The sequence below is a fragment of the Martes martes genome, assembly GCF_963455335.1.
Source record: "Martes martes genome assembly, chromosome: 16".
In the NCBI taxonomy this organism is placed as follows: Eukaryota; Metazoa; Chordata; class Mammalia; order Carnivora; family Mustelidae; genus Martes; species Martes martes.
Genome location: NC_137904.1, coordinates 29390199 through 29404273, shown reverse-complemented (window position 1 = coordinate 29404273; position 14075 = coordinate 29390199). Strand labels below are relative to the sequence as shown.

Here is a 14075-nt window from a genome sequence, read left to right as displayed (position 1 = left end):
TGTGTCTGATGTGGTCATTTGAGCCAGCAATCCATGTGAGTCATAAATCAGTTCATTCTTTTCATAATACTTATATGTATGTATGTATGTATGTATATATGTATGAGAGAGAGCAAGAGCACGAGTGAGGGCAGAGGGAGAGGGACAAGCAGGTTCCCCGCCAAGCAGGGAGCATGATGAGGGGCCTGATCCCAGACCTCCAGGACGAAGACCTGAGCTGAAGGCAGACAGTTAACCAAAAGAGCCAGCCAAGCACCTCATTTTTTGGTAATGCTTTTAAATGAGTTAGCTCTGTAATCTTGAGCAGTTTGCTGGATGTTAGTTGTCCCATCTCTAAGAAGAGACTAGTCCCTATCAGATTAAGTTCCAAGAAGATGAAAATGAGATAGATGGTATTGATGGGTTAGCATAGCATCTGGTATGTAGTAAGCGCCTACTGAATGCCAGCTGCTGCTGTTATTCATCATTCCTTCTAAAAAGTTAACACACTACTAGTTAATGCATCTTCCCCCCCTTTATTTATTTATTTATTTATTTTTAAGATTTTATTTATTTGACAGATCACGAGTAGGCAGAGAGGTAGGCGGGGGGCTGGGGGAACAGGCTCCCTGCTGAGCAGAGAGCCCGATGTGGGGCTTGATCCCAGGACCCTGGGATCGTGACCTGAGCCGAAGGCAGAGGCTTAACCCACCGAGCCACCCAGGCGCCCCTTTCCCCCTTTATTTAAAGAGTAATTGTTGTAATTTCATCTCTTTTTACCTGGGACATCCTTTGCTGTGGTTCCAGATCCAAAAGCTTGGAAGCTGTATGACAGATCCAGGTAATCGAGAGACCTCAGGAAATACCGTGCACACAGTGTTTCACCGAGACAAGACCAAAGATGCACATCCTGAAAGCTGTTGCAGTTCTGAAAAGGGTGGGCAGCCACTGCCTTGGTTTGAGCATAGGAAAAACGTACCACAGTTTGCAGAATCCACAGAACCGTCATTTGGTCCTGATTCCGGAAAAGGTGCCAAGAGCTTAGTTGAACTCCTTGTAAGTAAGGATATCTTAACTGTGAATAACTGCTCATGGGGTAGAAAAGGGGAGGGCGCAATATTTGAGAATTTGAAGTTGGGACTGGGTAGGGGAGCTTTTAAGAAATTAAGGGCAGTCTTTCAGGGTTTTTTTTTTTTTTGGTGACTTCATTTCTGCTCTTCCCCTCATGAGTTATGCAGCTGCTCTAGAGCACATTTCCTTGTCCTCTTTTGCCTCCAAGATAGGAGAGAATAGTTGGGAGTGGGGAATAGAGTTAGCATCATGTCCAGGAATCTGCTTCCTTGGAGAAGGTTATTTGTAAGCAAACTGCTTTTCTGAGTGGCAGTTTATTATGGCCTGCCTTCCAGACTAGGAAAATATGTAGAATCTGAACTAGAGCCCACTCTTCTAGGTTACTTCCTTTCGGTTTATATAGGATAAAGGTATAACTGAACTTGGAAAATCTTTTTTTTTTTTTTAAGATTTTATTTATTTATTTGACAGAGATTACAAGTAGTCAGAGAGGCAGGCAGACAGAGAGAGAGGAAGAAGCAGGCTCCCCGCTGAGCAGAGAGCCCGATGCGGGGCTCGATCCCAGGACCCTGAGACCATGACCTGAGCCGAAGGCAGAGGCTTTAACCCACTGAGCCACCCAGGCGCCCCTGAACTTGGAAAATCTTTTATACAGACTCCACATCTTGATACTTCAGATGAATTATGCCTGATTATGAGCAACCCAGTACATAGTGTGGAGCTTGGAGGAGGGGAAGAAAAGAGAAGGGTGGTATATCTTCTGTATAGTAGTTCAGCTCCTAATGGAACTAAATCCTATAGAACAGTTTTTTTGTTTTTACATGGTGGTTAAATTTCATAAGTTTTAAAAAGGTTATATTTTACTTAATTTGTAGAGATAAAAGTTTCAACATAGGACCAGATGGTTAAAAACCAGATCAGTCTGGTTATTTAAAATTTGGTAACTAGTTATAACCATCTCTAGTCAGTAATTTTTTTTTTTAAAGATTTTATTTATTTATTTGACAGAGATCACAAGTAGGCAGAGAGGCAGGCAGAGAGATTGGGGGAAGCAGGCTCTATGCTGAACAGAGAGCCCAATGTGGGGGCTCGATCCCAGGACCCTGGGATCATGACCTGAGCCGAAGGCAGAGGCTTTAACCCAGTGGGCCACCCAGGTACCCCTAGTCAGTCATTTTTTAAGGCAAAGACATGTCGGTAGTCTGTCAGGCTCATAGGTCTTCTAGGACAAATTATAGATCCAGAGTTTCAAACTGAGTTGAGTTGGATTTTATTCTTACTTAGTACTTTCTAAGACAGAATGACATGATGCTTGTTCTGTAAACAGTCCAATCAAAGACTTTATGTGACTAAATTGAAATTAAAAGGCTAGACTGCCTTAATTTTTAGCTGTTCTCCATCAGCATAGTATTTGGCATTCCTAAAATAAGTCATGATCTTAACTACTGCTTTAATTTGCAGGATGAGTCTGAATGTACTTCAGATGAGGAAATCTTTATCTCACAAGATGAAATACAGTCATTTATGGCTAATAACCAGTCTTTCTACAGCAATAGAGAACAATACCGACAGCATCTGAAGGAGAAATTTAATAAATACTGCCGCTTAAATGATCACAAGAGGCCCATTTGTAGTGGCTGGTTGACAACGGCTGGAGCAAATTAAATAAATAAAATAGCTCTGTCTTTCAATGAAACACTCAAGATGACTACTGCGCCTTCTCTTTCAAAAAACTCTTAATTTAGTGACTTATGGCAAAATTTTATCTTAAATCAATGTGATTCTTTCTTGTTTTGGGAGACGGTGGAGGTAACCTCATTAGTTTGTTCTTTCTTCAGGCTTGTGTCTTTAGTTGCGTGGCTGCTCAGGCCTGCCATATGATTTAAGCCATCTCTCTTCATTAAATGTTTCTCTTCCTGTGAGACTTACTAAAGCAACTTAGTGGCAAAAAGTAATGTTGTACTTATACTTCTGTACAGAAATGACAATGAGCTGAATATATGGTTTTACAAAGTAGACATCCACTTGCGAAATGTTTGGATGTAATGTTAAAGCGCAATGTGCAAAATTTAAAATAAAGAATATTTATTAATACGCATAGTAAAAATTGGTGTACATGTTTCTACTTAATGTGTGGCAGTATTTTAATATTTGCCACTTTTGAACTCGGTACTTGGCCACTGTTTATATCAGATGAAGTGCTAATAAGGATAGAGATACAGATTGTTGAGGACAAAATTCTTCCCTTGACCAGAGTTGACAGCCAAGAAAAGCAGTTTTCAGTCTTGTGTTTTGAAAGAATAAATTTGCTACGATACCTTTAATACTGGCTATAGCTAGCATCTTTCTCATGACATTGTTCATTGCTTTTATTAAAAATTCCCTGATACCTAACATAAAGCACCTTAAATTCAGAGATTCGTATTGAACTAGAAGAATGGAAACAAAACTTGGCAGAATTTCCACCAAGGGTTGCCTGAGAAGGAATTACTGTAGCATGTAGACCTGGGACTAGAAGGCTGCACCCAGAGCTAACCACATTGCAGTGTTTAAGTGCATGCTCCTTACCTGGTTTCCAACAATAAAGTCACTATGGCTTTACAGTTTACTGCTTCCATAAGCTGTCTGTGTGTATTGAAGGAGAGAAATTCCCCCAGGACTAGCATTTGGCTGCCATTTAAAAAAAATGGTTGAGTCAGTAGTTCAGTAAACACATGTGCTTAGAGCTTTGTGTCTACATGTTGATAATACTTGGTGGGCAGCAGGCAAAGAGTGGGACAGTCAGTACCTCTGTGCAGTGGGGTTGGAGTGAATTTTATGGGCTCTCTACCATGTAATCAGATTTCGGGTGGGCAACAGCAAAAACTTAGATTTAATTTTTATAGATGGTGGCATTTCTTTGATACACCCCCTTGGTTGCCATTTCAAATCTAAGTGTTGTATAGGGGTGGGGCAGAAGTAAAATGAGACTCTCTGACTCATTCACTTTCATCCGGAAATCCAGAAAAAATGACTAAGGATCTCCCACAGCCTGAGCCCGAGCCCAAACCTCTCTTCGCCATCTTTGCAGTCTAGTTTTCTCTTGAGATTCCTGAAAGCAAGGGCTGGTTTTATTTTATCTTAATCTTTATCCTTGGGCCAAGCACATGAGTACTGGGTGAATGAATAAACCAGCCGCATTTACTGCTTATACTATTGCTTGCAGTGGAGGGATTCCTTAGGCAGAGGTGTTTTTTCTTTGGAGGGATGGCTATATTAAGAATGCAGAGGTAAGGAAGGCGGTTTCCAGAGCTTTGATGGAACATCCTGAGTAGTTAGCAAAGTGAACACCCTCTGAGCACAACCAATAGCCCAAGAAGAGACAAAAGGGGAGAATGAAGTGAAGGCGGATTAGGAATGCATTCCCTGGCCTAGGACTGGACAGTTTGCAGTCCATGCTTCACCCCTTTCTGTCTCGTATAGTCATTTATAAAATGAAAACTAGTAAGTAATATCTCATAGGGCTGCTGTGTATATTTGTTAATGTATTTAAAGTGTTTATAAATGCCCATTACACAGCGCTCAATAAATACTAGCTGTTGCCTTAATCTCTGGTATACATAGTGATACATTTGTTTCCCTGGGGGTGGGAGCGCCTAGAACAGTTGGAGACAGTAGGCCAGTAAACGTGTACTAACGTGTATTAATAGTGAATATTTCCACTATTAACTGCGTTCTCATTCTGGTAACGCCGAGGGATCAGGTAGGGTTGAGAGTCTCTGAACGGTGATAGCGTAGACACTCATCCTTTCCTGGGCTGAACCCTTCCCATCAGCCTCCGGGGACGCTGGAGTCACCTTAAGTGTGCGGCCTGGGGCCTGGAGCAAGCCCCCGCTAAAACTTCGGTTTCCCTGCCCCTATGGGAAGCAGGACCTCAAGGTCCCGGGACCTTCCCGCGCAGCCAGGCGCCGCGGGAGGCGTGGATTCCCACTTAACTCCAGGCTGGGGGCGGGGTCGGCCAGGCCGCAGACGTCACCGGCTGGATGTGGCGGGTCGCGGGAGAGCGGAGGGTGGAGCCCCAGCCCCGGGCTCCGCGGAGTGGAGGCGGGTTCGGGCGCGGCTCGGAGCGCGGTAGATCCGCTGCTGTAGCTGCCGCGGCGGTGATCGAAGAGCGGCCGAGCCCCTGCGACCCGTGGCGGAGGCTCCGCGATCCAAATGTCCGGCTCGCGGAGCGAGGTGGGCGCACGGCTGGGGGCCACCGCCAGGGCTGGCATGGAGCGGTGGCGGGACCGGCTGGCATTGGTGACGGGAGCTTCGGGGGGCATCGGCGCGGCTGTGGCCCGTGCCCTGGTCCAGCAGGGACTGAAGGTAGTGGGCTGTGCCCGCACCGTGAGCAATATCGAGGTAAGTACCCGCCGGGGAGAGAGTCGTTCTGGGAGGCGTCGTTTCCGTAGCGGTAGGGTCTGGGCGGGGGTCGGGGGAGAGGCGGAGTGACTTGAGCCAGGGTGCGACCCTGTCTTTCCTTGCCCACCACCCCAAGGCCATTTGCAACGGGATCAGAGTGGGAGGGAGGGATACCTAGTAGGGCAGGCCTCTCCCTTCCCATTTAGAAAGTCCCGTCTTTTAAGGAGCCCCTACCTACTCCCGACAGCCTCTACTCCAGTGTACCAAATCTCTGAATACCTGGCATCTTTCTCCCTATCTGCCTGCACCGGTAGGCTGAGGAAAGGGGAAGCCAAGGAGAAGGAAAGAAAGCTCTCTGGCCGCAGGGGCTAAATTGGCTACTGGTTGTTTCCTCTAGTCCCCAGACCTGACCCACAAAGTAGAGCAAAGTGGCTGGCCAGCCAGGTGAACAGGGGCTAGAGGTTTTGATCATGATTATTTTTTACCCAGGACTGGGGGTGGGGTTGGGGTGGGAATGGAGCTTCTGGAAAGAGACTTGCCCTCTCCTCACCCCCAAATTTGAGGGTTAACCCTTACCCAGGGGGATATTTACAGATAGACCTTTCTCCAATTTCACTGTCCTAGGTGGGACTGAGTAGGTGAAATAGGGCTGGGAATATGTGAGCCCTGAGGGGACAAAGCAGTGTGGAACTGGAACTCCCGGTTTTTCTCTTAACCTGGGGTTGGGAGCCCCAAGATATGAGCGACAAGAGCTCAGAGAAAAATGAAATCAAGTTGGCCATGTTGTAACCGGAAGGAAGAAGATGAGAAATTTCCATCATAGGTCATCTTTGGATTTGCTCCTGGCAGGACTCACTCTCCGGGTTTGGGCCAGTGCTTAGCTGAAGGTGTGGGAGTGAGCACTACCTTCACCATTGCTCAGAGTCCCTGAGGAAGGAGGCCTTGGGTGGGGACAGAGGGAGAAGGTGTACTGGAAGGAGGACTGTCCCCTCCCCTGCTGCTGACCAAAGGTACACTTTATAGCTAGCTGCCTAGATAGTCCCAAGGTCACCCAGCCATACCACTGCCCTACTCTACCCCTCCCTTTCTCTCTCTTTTTTTTTTTTTTTTAAGATTTTATTTATTTATTTGACAGAGAGAGATCACAGGTAGGCAGAGAGGCAGGCAGAGAGAGAGAGAGAGGGAAGCAGGCTCCCTGCTGAGCAGAAAGCCCGATGCGGGACTCGATCCCAGGACCCTGAGATCATGACCTAGCTGAAGGCAGCGGCTTAACCCACTGAGCCACCCAGGCGCCCCCCTCCCTTTCTCTTAATATGAGGATCTCAGGGCCCAGCCCCTGCCTTGGAGCCTAGATGAGCAGACCAGGACTTAGACCGCTGGATTCCTTAATTCTAAAGCCACTGCTGCCTTCTCTCCCTACTCCCCCACTCCAAACTAGCCAGGAAGGGGGGTCCCTAATCTCCAAGGGGATCCCAGGCTGCTCACCAGCCCCAGAATTACTCCTTTAATGAGGGAGAAATGCCTGTGCTGTGAGGGGACAGACATGGTTTTGGGTCATTTCTGAGGATAAACGCGGGCAGGTGGGACAATGAGAAGGCAGTGACAGGGAGCACTATGTCCCCAGGCCCTCCAATCTCGCTTTCCTGTGGGGATTTGAGTCTGGAGATGGGAGGGAGAAGTTGTATGCCAGGAGAAGGGAGAATCCCAGGCTTCCTTAGTTTGCTTTTATCGATGGATACTGAAACAGAGTTTGAGTTCTGGCCTCCGACAGAGAGAAGCCCTGTCTCCTGAGGTGGCTGTGAGTAGGTGAAAGGGGGTCAAGGGGGCCTCTAGTCCCAGAGGACCATGCCTTTTGAACTCTAGCAAAGTTAAAGCAGAAAAGAATCTCTAGGTCACCTGATCCAGCCCTTTATTCCCATCTCGATTTGGGGAGGAAGGGGTTCAATGCCAGGGCAGTTGACCCAGCTGGCCTTCCTCTACAGCACCTCCTACCCCCAACTCTCTTCCTCCCACACAGGTACAGTCACCTTCACGAGGCTCAGGCACCCAGTCACTGGCCTCCAAGGCCACATAGCTTGGTTTCTTCCTGCTTCTGAATGACCCCATCCCTCACAGCCACCTCCTAGTGGCTCTGCTTCCTCTGGTCTGTCTCTGGGCTCCTCAGTGTGCTAAGGTCCCTGTTGATACACTGGGGCTGCCCAAGGTCACCTGCCACCTGACTTGCCTCATCATATCCCCCGAAATTTTAGGGTAGAGGATGGTACCATGTGGGACAGAGGAAAAGATCTGTCTCAGCTTCCTCGCCTTTCCTAGAGGTAGGGCTAGGGGACACTGGCAGTTGGGCCCAGCTTGAAAGCCAACAGGCTGCACTCTGTGGACGGAGGGGGACAGCTCAGACCTAGGCCTTCTGGGAGCAACTAGAGGAGGGAATGGAGAGGAAAGAATCCCGCAGTAACCGGCTCAGTGACTCTTGGCACTGGTGGAAGCAGCATGGGGTGGGGTGTGGGGAGCGGCTCACCCAGGAGCACAGAAGGAGTTCCCGTTGGAGGAGAGGCAAAAGAAAGAGAGGCCACACTGTGCCTAGGACCCCTGCTCCTAACTGAAGACTTGGTTTATCAGGAGATTGCTCCATTGACGATCTCAACTCCCCTGGGCGCCCCTCACTCCGGGGGACTTTGACCAAAGAGGACAATTAGTCCCAATGTCTGTGTGGCTGGAAGGTGGCTGCCAGAGGATCGAGTTGTCTGAGCCGTGACAGCAGAGGAAGGTTGTCTTGGGCGGGAAGATGTTGGAGTGAGCAGCTCACCCCAGTTAGCCCCCTGTTGGGTTTCATAGGAGCTGGCTGCTGAATGTAAGAGTGCAGGCTATCCCGGGACTTTGATCCCCCACAGATGTGACCTGTCCAGCGAGGAGGACATCCTCTCCATGTTCTCGGCTGTCCGCTCTCAGCACAGTGGTGTGGACATCTGCATCAACAATGCTGGCTTGGCCCGGCCCGACACCCTGCTCTCAGGCAGTACCAGCGGCTGGAAGGACATGTTCAATGTAAGAGCTGCAGGCCTGGAGGGAGGGGCTGGGGAGAGGGTAGGGAGCTGGGGCTCTGTGAACCAGAGGGCTGCTTGAGGGGGGAGGTGATCTAGTGCAAGGGAGCTTCAGGTTCCTACCTGGGGCACCTTGACTCCCCCACCTTGCTTTTTCCCTACCAAAGGCATAGGGAGTGGAGGAGTGGCATATCTTTTCTGTTCTTTTTCCCTTTGAGTCCCTTAAAGGAGCAGTTTTTAAAGTCCAGGCTGATTTCCTCCTACTGGAAGAAAGGCTTAGGGAAGAGAACTGTTTATTGGATGCCCCCGCGTGTCAGTACCAAGCTGTGCTTGGGAACGTGGTCTTACAGGAACCAAAGGAGCCGAAAGACAGGAGACGAGGTTCTTGCCCAGCCCTGCCAGTCACCGTATGGCTTTGGGGCTCTATGAGCTGCAGTCCTGTTGCGTTTAATTGGGGTGAACACACCTATACCATCAATATCTAGGGCCGCAAACTCCAGTGTCCCCTGGGGCCAGGTAAATATGTAAATGAGTGAGGTGGGTCAGGTGGAGTCTGCAGTAAATGCGGGAGCACATGGCCAAGTACAAGGGTGGCTGCTGACGTCCAGCATCGCTGCAGTTGTGCGGTGTGGGGCCAGTGGGACCAGATCCTAGGGTTTTTATAGGACGTCCTACCCCTCCCATTTTCCAAAACCTCAGCTCCCCAAGGGGGAGGATTTTTTTCTTAACAAAGATTTTTTATTTATTCATTTGAGAGAGACCGAGCAAGCAAGAGCATGAGCAGAGGGGGAGGACGGGGAGAGGGAGAAGCCGGCTCCCCGCTGAGCAGAGAGCCCAATGCGGGGCTCGATCCCAGGACCCTGAGATCATGACCCAAGCTGAAGGCAGACGCCTAAACGACTGAGCCACCCAGGTGCCCTAGGGCAAGGATTTCCGTCGGGTTAATTCTGTTATGTAGCCTCAGCCCACAATAGATATTCAGTAGATACTCAATAGATTTTTTTTTAAAGATTTTATTTATTTATTTGACAGACAGAGATCACAAGTAGGCAGAGAGGCAGGCAGAGAGAGAGAGGAGGAAGCAGGCTCCCTGCTGAGCAGAGAGCCCGATGCGGGGCTCGATCCTAGGACCCTGGGACCATGACCTGAGCCGAAGGCAAAGGCCTTAACCCACTGAGACACACAGGCGCCCCTCAATAGATATTTTTTGAGTGAATGAAACCTTCCAGCACATGTTGGGAGTGAATTAAAAATGTTTTAAAATTTCGTATGGACCAAACATAGCTTTCAGGACATGGGTTTTTCAACCTGTAGACAATATTAAGGAGCAATATTAGGGTATAAAAGTATTCTGGGAAGTTGAAATCAATGTGTGCATGGGGACACATCTTTTCCCGCAATTGGTTTAGCACCTAAAAGGTGCGTGGGCCTGGAAATGAACACTGAAAATTGGAACAATGAGCTGTAAAAATGAAGCCTTCTGGGAGATGTGAGTTGTGGTCCTCACCTGCAGGAAGTAGGTCTCTAAATCTGGACCTCAACTTCCACATCTGTAAATGAGAGACTTACATCAAAACCTTAAGACCCTTTCAGCTTCAACATTCTATAAGCTTGTTAGGATTGTCTTCAGAGACATCTCTACCCCCACCCCACCAGACTTTGGAGAATCACTACCCCCAGTCCAGAGAGCATGTTTCTCTCACTCTGTGTGTCCTCACGGTTGAGTTCTCTGCAGAAACACACATTACTCAGAGGACCAGAAACAGGGCTGAAAGCCTCTCGTGAAGCAGGTTCACGCTGGGAATGATCTGTCCCGATGCCCGGCTCTGACACCTGATAAACAGAAACTTACCTGATGTCCTGGCTGGACTTGTTCCTTCTCGGGAGGAGAGACATGAGGACCTGCTGAAAGCTTGTCCTCATGGGGGGAGAGGGGACACTTGGCGGGAGCTTCAGGCCTTTGTTTCATGAAGGGTAGGGATATGGGGTCACCTCTGGCAGAAGCCATGGAAGACAGAAAGCCCCCATGTGCTTGGGGGGTCCCCTGCCATCTTGTGACCAAGGACCCCACCTCCTAAAAAACCTCTGTGCCGACTCTGTTCCGAGATGGAACAGAGGGTAAAGGAAGGTGCAAAAGAAAGGAAGGTCAGGCCTTCTCTTGCTGGAGTCACAGGGGAGGAGACAGAAAGGGAGCAGAGGGTCCTCGGTAGGGCGGGGAGAGGCTAGGGTCTGTGCCTGAGGACAGAGATTTTTACAGCCATCTTAGGAAGGATTGTAGGCTTTTTAAAGAGAGCAGGGCCAGGGACACAGACCCAGAGAAGAGTAGGGCGTTTGGGGAGGAAAAGGAGCTGGTTCTCTAAGGCAGATGTTCTCCTGTTTGCAGAGGAGACAGCCAAGACAGGGAGGTTTCCGGGGTCGTGCATGGGTTTGGGGGGTTTCCATTCCTGTTTACAGAAACTGGAAGGAGAGAGGGTCACCTTGGGAGAGGAACTGCACTGTGGTCAGCTGGGGCTGGAGGGAGAGAGGGTCACCTTGGGAGAGGAACTGCACTGCGGTCAGCTGGGGCTGGTGGCTTTTGAGGGAGGCAAGGTACTCTGGAGCCATTGGTGGTCTCTGATAGGCCCCGGACACTGTTCTGGAATGCCACTCCCCTGGGTGGGAGGTGCTCTGCGGTTCTATTACCTGCTCAGATGGGCCCGAGCTGGAGACGCCCCATTGCCCTCCCTGGCCTGCAGGTGAACGTGCTGGGCCTCAGCATCTGCGCCCGGGAGGCCTACCAGTCCATGAAGGAGCGCAAGGTGGATGACGGGCATATCATTAACATCAACAGGTGAGGCAAGTGGCCAAGGGCTAATGCTCAGATCACCACTCAGCCACTGAGCCAGCTGATCTGTTGCAGCTCATCTGACCTCTTTGGGTGTCAGTTTCATTGGTGGTAAAGTAGGGACTGAATACCCGGTTAACAGCCAAATGGCACAGTTACGGAAAGGGACAGAATAGGGTATATCGAGTGCCGGCCCCTAGCTGGCCTTCCAGGGAGCACAGGGCTGGCAGGAGTGGCTGGCATCCCGGAAGCTACCATAGCGGGCCCCCAGGATGGCCTCCAGTGGGCGCCCGGGGCAGGCTTCCATGCGGCATCCCAGTGGCGGGGCTGCCTGACGCAGCAGCAGGGGGCTTGGCTGCTGTCAGCGGCTTCACTCTCTTCTTTCCCTTTCCCTCCCTCCACCCAGCATGTATGGTCACCAAGTGTCACCCCACTCCGTGATCCATTTCTATAGTGCTACCAAGTACGCCGTCACTGCGCTGACAGAGGGACTGAGGCAAGAGCTTCGGGAGGCCCAGACCCACATCCGAGCCACGGTGAGGGCACAACCCAGCCCTTCTGGGGACAGGGTGGGCACAGGCCCTCCCCACCCCACACGCATGCTGTTGGGGTGCGCCGCTTGGACCGTGAGGGGCATGGTGCTGTGCCGCTGCTTGCATGACCCTGCCCAGTCCTTGCCTGTGAGCGCGGCGGGGGCTGACCAGAAGGGAGCATAGTGGGGGAGACTGAGGGAGGAGAGCAAGGGGTGTGGGAAAGCATGGCTGGCAACCCGGACTCTGAGCTCTTTCCTCGAAGGCCACAGGAACCTGGGGGGCTCACTCAGCCCCTCCAAGCCTCAGCCTTCTCTCACTCGTAAAATGGAGACAATGACCCCTACCTGGCTATGATGTTTTAAGGGACACTGTCGTAAAACCCTTACCTGATATGGGCTCTGTGGGTGGCAGGTATCACTGTGATCATCGCAGCTTGGGGAGGACAAGGTGGCTGCTGGACATCGGGTAGCCATCATGGGGAAGGAGGGGGCCCGGCTGTCTCCATCCTGCCCTCCCCAAGGCCTGGCTTCTGACTGGATGGAGTTGGGGCTCGGCTCAGCCCCTGAGCAGGTCCTCTCTGTTGGTGTAGTGCATCTCTCCAGAAGTGGTGGAGACACAGTTTGCCTTCAAACTCCACGACAAGGACCCTGAGAAGGCAGCTGCCACCTACGAACGCATAAAGGTGGGCCCTCTGTCTGGGACGGATGAGCCACTCGCTCCCTCCATAAAGGCAGAGGGAACCCTGGCCTTCAGAGCACACCCTTCTGGCCAGCCTGTCGTCCCTCCCAGAGGGCTGGGGTGGGGGTGAACATGCTGGAGAGGATGTCAGAGGCGGGAGGTCCATTCTGCTTTCACCTCACCCCTTTGCTCCGGTGCTTTCCAGTGTCTCAAGCCTGAGGATGTGGCCGAGGCTGTCCTCTACGTCCTTAGCACCCCTCCGCACGTCCAGGTGAGTCTGGTCTTGACTGCCCCCACCCTGGAAGAGCCCTGCCATCTCAGAGGAGGACAGCAGGGAGGCCTGAGGGGGTGGGGAGAAGGTCCCGGCTGCCTCAAGCCTTGTGCCTTCCAACAGATTGGAGACATCCAGATGAGGCCCACGGAGCAGGTGATCTAGTTTCCTGTGGGGCGCTCTGCCTTCCCTCCCCGCCCCTCACAGCTTGGCTCCTGCCTCTGGATTTTAGGTGTTGATTTCTGGACTCCTGGATTCCGTTGCCTCTCCCCACCCCACCAGGGCCTAGAAAATTCGAAGTTTTTATATCTTATCAAATTGTTCCCATCACAAATATGAACAGTGAGCTGGGGAGAGGAGGTGGTGTCCCTGATTATTTTACCTATTAACTCATTCTCGGTCCCCTTCTTAGGCTCCTTGGCCTTTGTTTGCTCTCTTCCGTCTCTTCCTTTTGATCTGGGGAAGGGACGGTGGCCAAAAGCGGGGCTTCCCCCTGTCCCTCAGCAGGAAGGTGGCAGAGAGAAGCCCTCACCTTCTATCTGAATGGCTCTCCAAGCTCCAGGCTTCCTCCTTTCCCGGCCCTACTGCCCCCATCGCCCCCTTCACTTCCCCCATCCCAGTTCTCCAGCCCAGTCTTGGCTTCTTGGCTCCCATGGGGGTGATCACTCCACACTGACTATGGCAGCTGAATACTGGGGCCTGCCTCCCAAGTGGATTTCACTGTGAGAATTAAAAAAGAAAAATTGCAACAACCTACCTTGGCTTTCAGTTCTTTCAGTTCTTTCTCCTTGTCTCTGATCAGGGGCGGTTGTGCCTCAGAATTTCTTCCAGGTGAGTGGGAAGTTGGGTGGATTTGGGGCATCACTCATGGAATGTGGATTACCTTAGGTAGCAGACGTGGGTTTGGGTTGGGTCTTGAAAATGGGTAGGAGTTTGCCAGCCAGGAAAGGGGACAACAGTGGAGACCAGGGTGGGAGTCTGACTGAGCAGGCAGTGTTGTGGGAACCGGATGGAACAAACATAGTGTGGGGGTGAGACGGGGCTGGAAAGGAAGCTCCTGCCGGGATCAGCCAAGGTCTGAGTGCTGAGCAAGGAGATGCCCATGACCCGTGGGCTGTGGGCCAAGGGTATCAGTTGGCTTATCAGCAGGCGTGGGACAGGCACAGAGCTGTCACTTAGAGAATCAGCCGCCACGGGATAGGAAGCTACTGCTGGGATTCCGCTGACGGATGCTGAGGGTTTGACAGGGCAGTGGAGGGGCTGGGATGCAGAAGTTTCTAAGGAAAATCACCAGC

The 14075-nt window shown here is 51.0% G+C and overlaps 2 protein-coding genes across 6 annotated transcripts in view; both read left to right on the top strand.

The window, feature by feature from the left end:
* Window positions 1-3372, top strand: part of GGNBP2 (gametogenetin binding protein 2) — a 34011-nt gene extending 30639 nt beyond the window's left edge. For all 3 annotated transcript variants that reach the window (XM_080827555.1, XM_080827557.1, XM_080827556.1), the window contains 2 exons: window positions 787-1035; window positions 2512-3372. In XM_080827555.1, the coding sequence (XP_080683681.1) occupies window positions 787-1035; window positions 2512-2715 (453 nt within the window). In that variant the 3' untranslated portion in view covers window positions 2716-3372. The remainder of the gene's footprint in view (window positions 1-786; window positions 1036-2511) is intronic.
* Window positions 3373-5115: 1743 nt separating this feature from the next.
* On the top strand, window positions 5116-13535 carry DHRS11 (dehydrogenase/reductase 11). Of its 3 annotated transcripts, none has more exons than XM_080826103.1 (7): window positions 5116-5433; window positions 8269-8478; window positions 11210-11304; window positions 11753-11834; window positions 12421-12513; window positions 12715-12780; window positions 12904-13535. In XM_080826103.1, exons 1-7 carry the CDS (start codon window positions 5245-5247, stop codon window positions 12943-12945), a joined length of 777 nt encoding a protein of 258 aa, XP_080682229.1. In that variant the 5' UTR covers window positions 5116-5244; the 3' UTR covers window positions 12946-13535. The 3 variants fall into 3 exon arrangements, with proteins under 3 accessions (XP_080682229.1, XP_080682228.1, XP_080682230.1); XM_080826102.1 differs by having other exon boundaries at window positions 11705-11834; XM_080826104.1 differs by lacking the exon at window positions 12421-12513 and having other exon boundaries at window positions 11705-11834.
* The last annotated feature ends 540 nt before the right edge of the window (window positions 13536-14075 follow it).

Coding starts and splice junctions, on each gene's coding strand:
- DHRS11 (XM_080826102.1), top strand. CDS start 5,245: ATGTCCGGCTCGCGGAGCGAGGTGGGCGCACGGCTGGGGGCCACCGCC. Junction 8,479..11,209: donor GCTGGAAGGACATGTTCAAT/GTAAGAGCTGCA, acceptor CCTGGCCTGCAG/GTGAACGTGCTGGGCCTCAG. Junction 12,514..12,714: donor CCACCTACGAACGCATAAAG/GTGGGCCCTCTG, acceptor GGTGCTTTCCAG/TGTCTCAAGCCTGAGGATGT.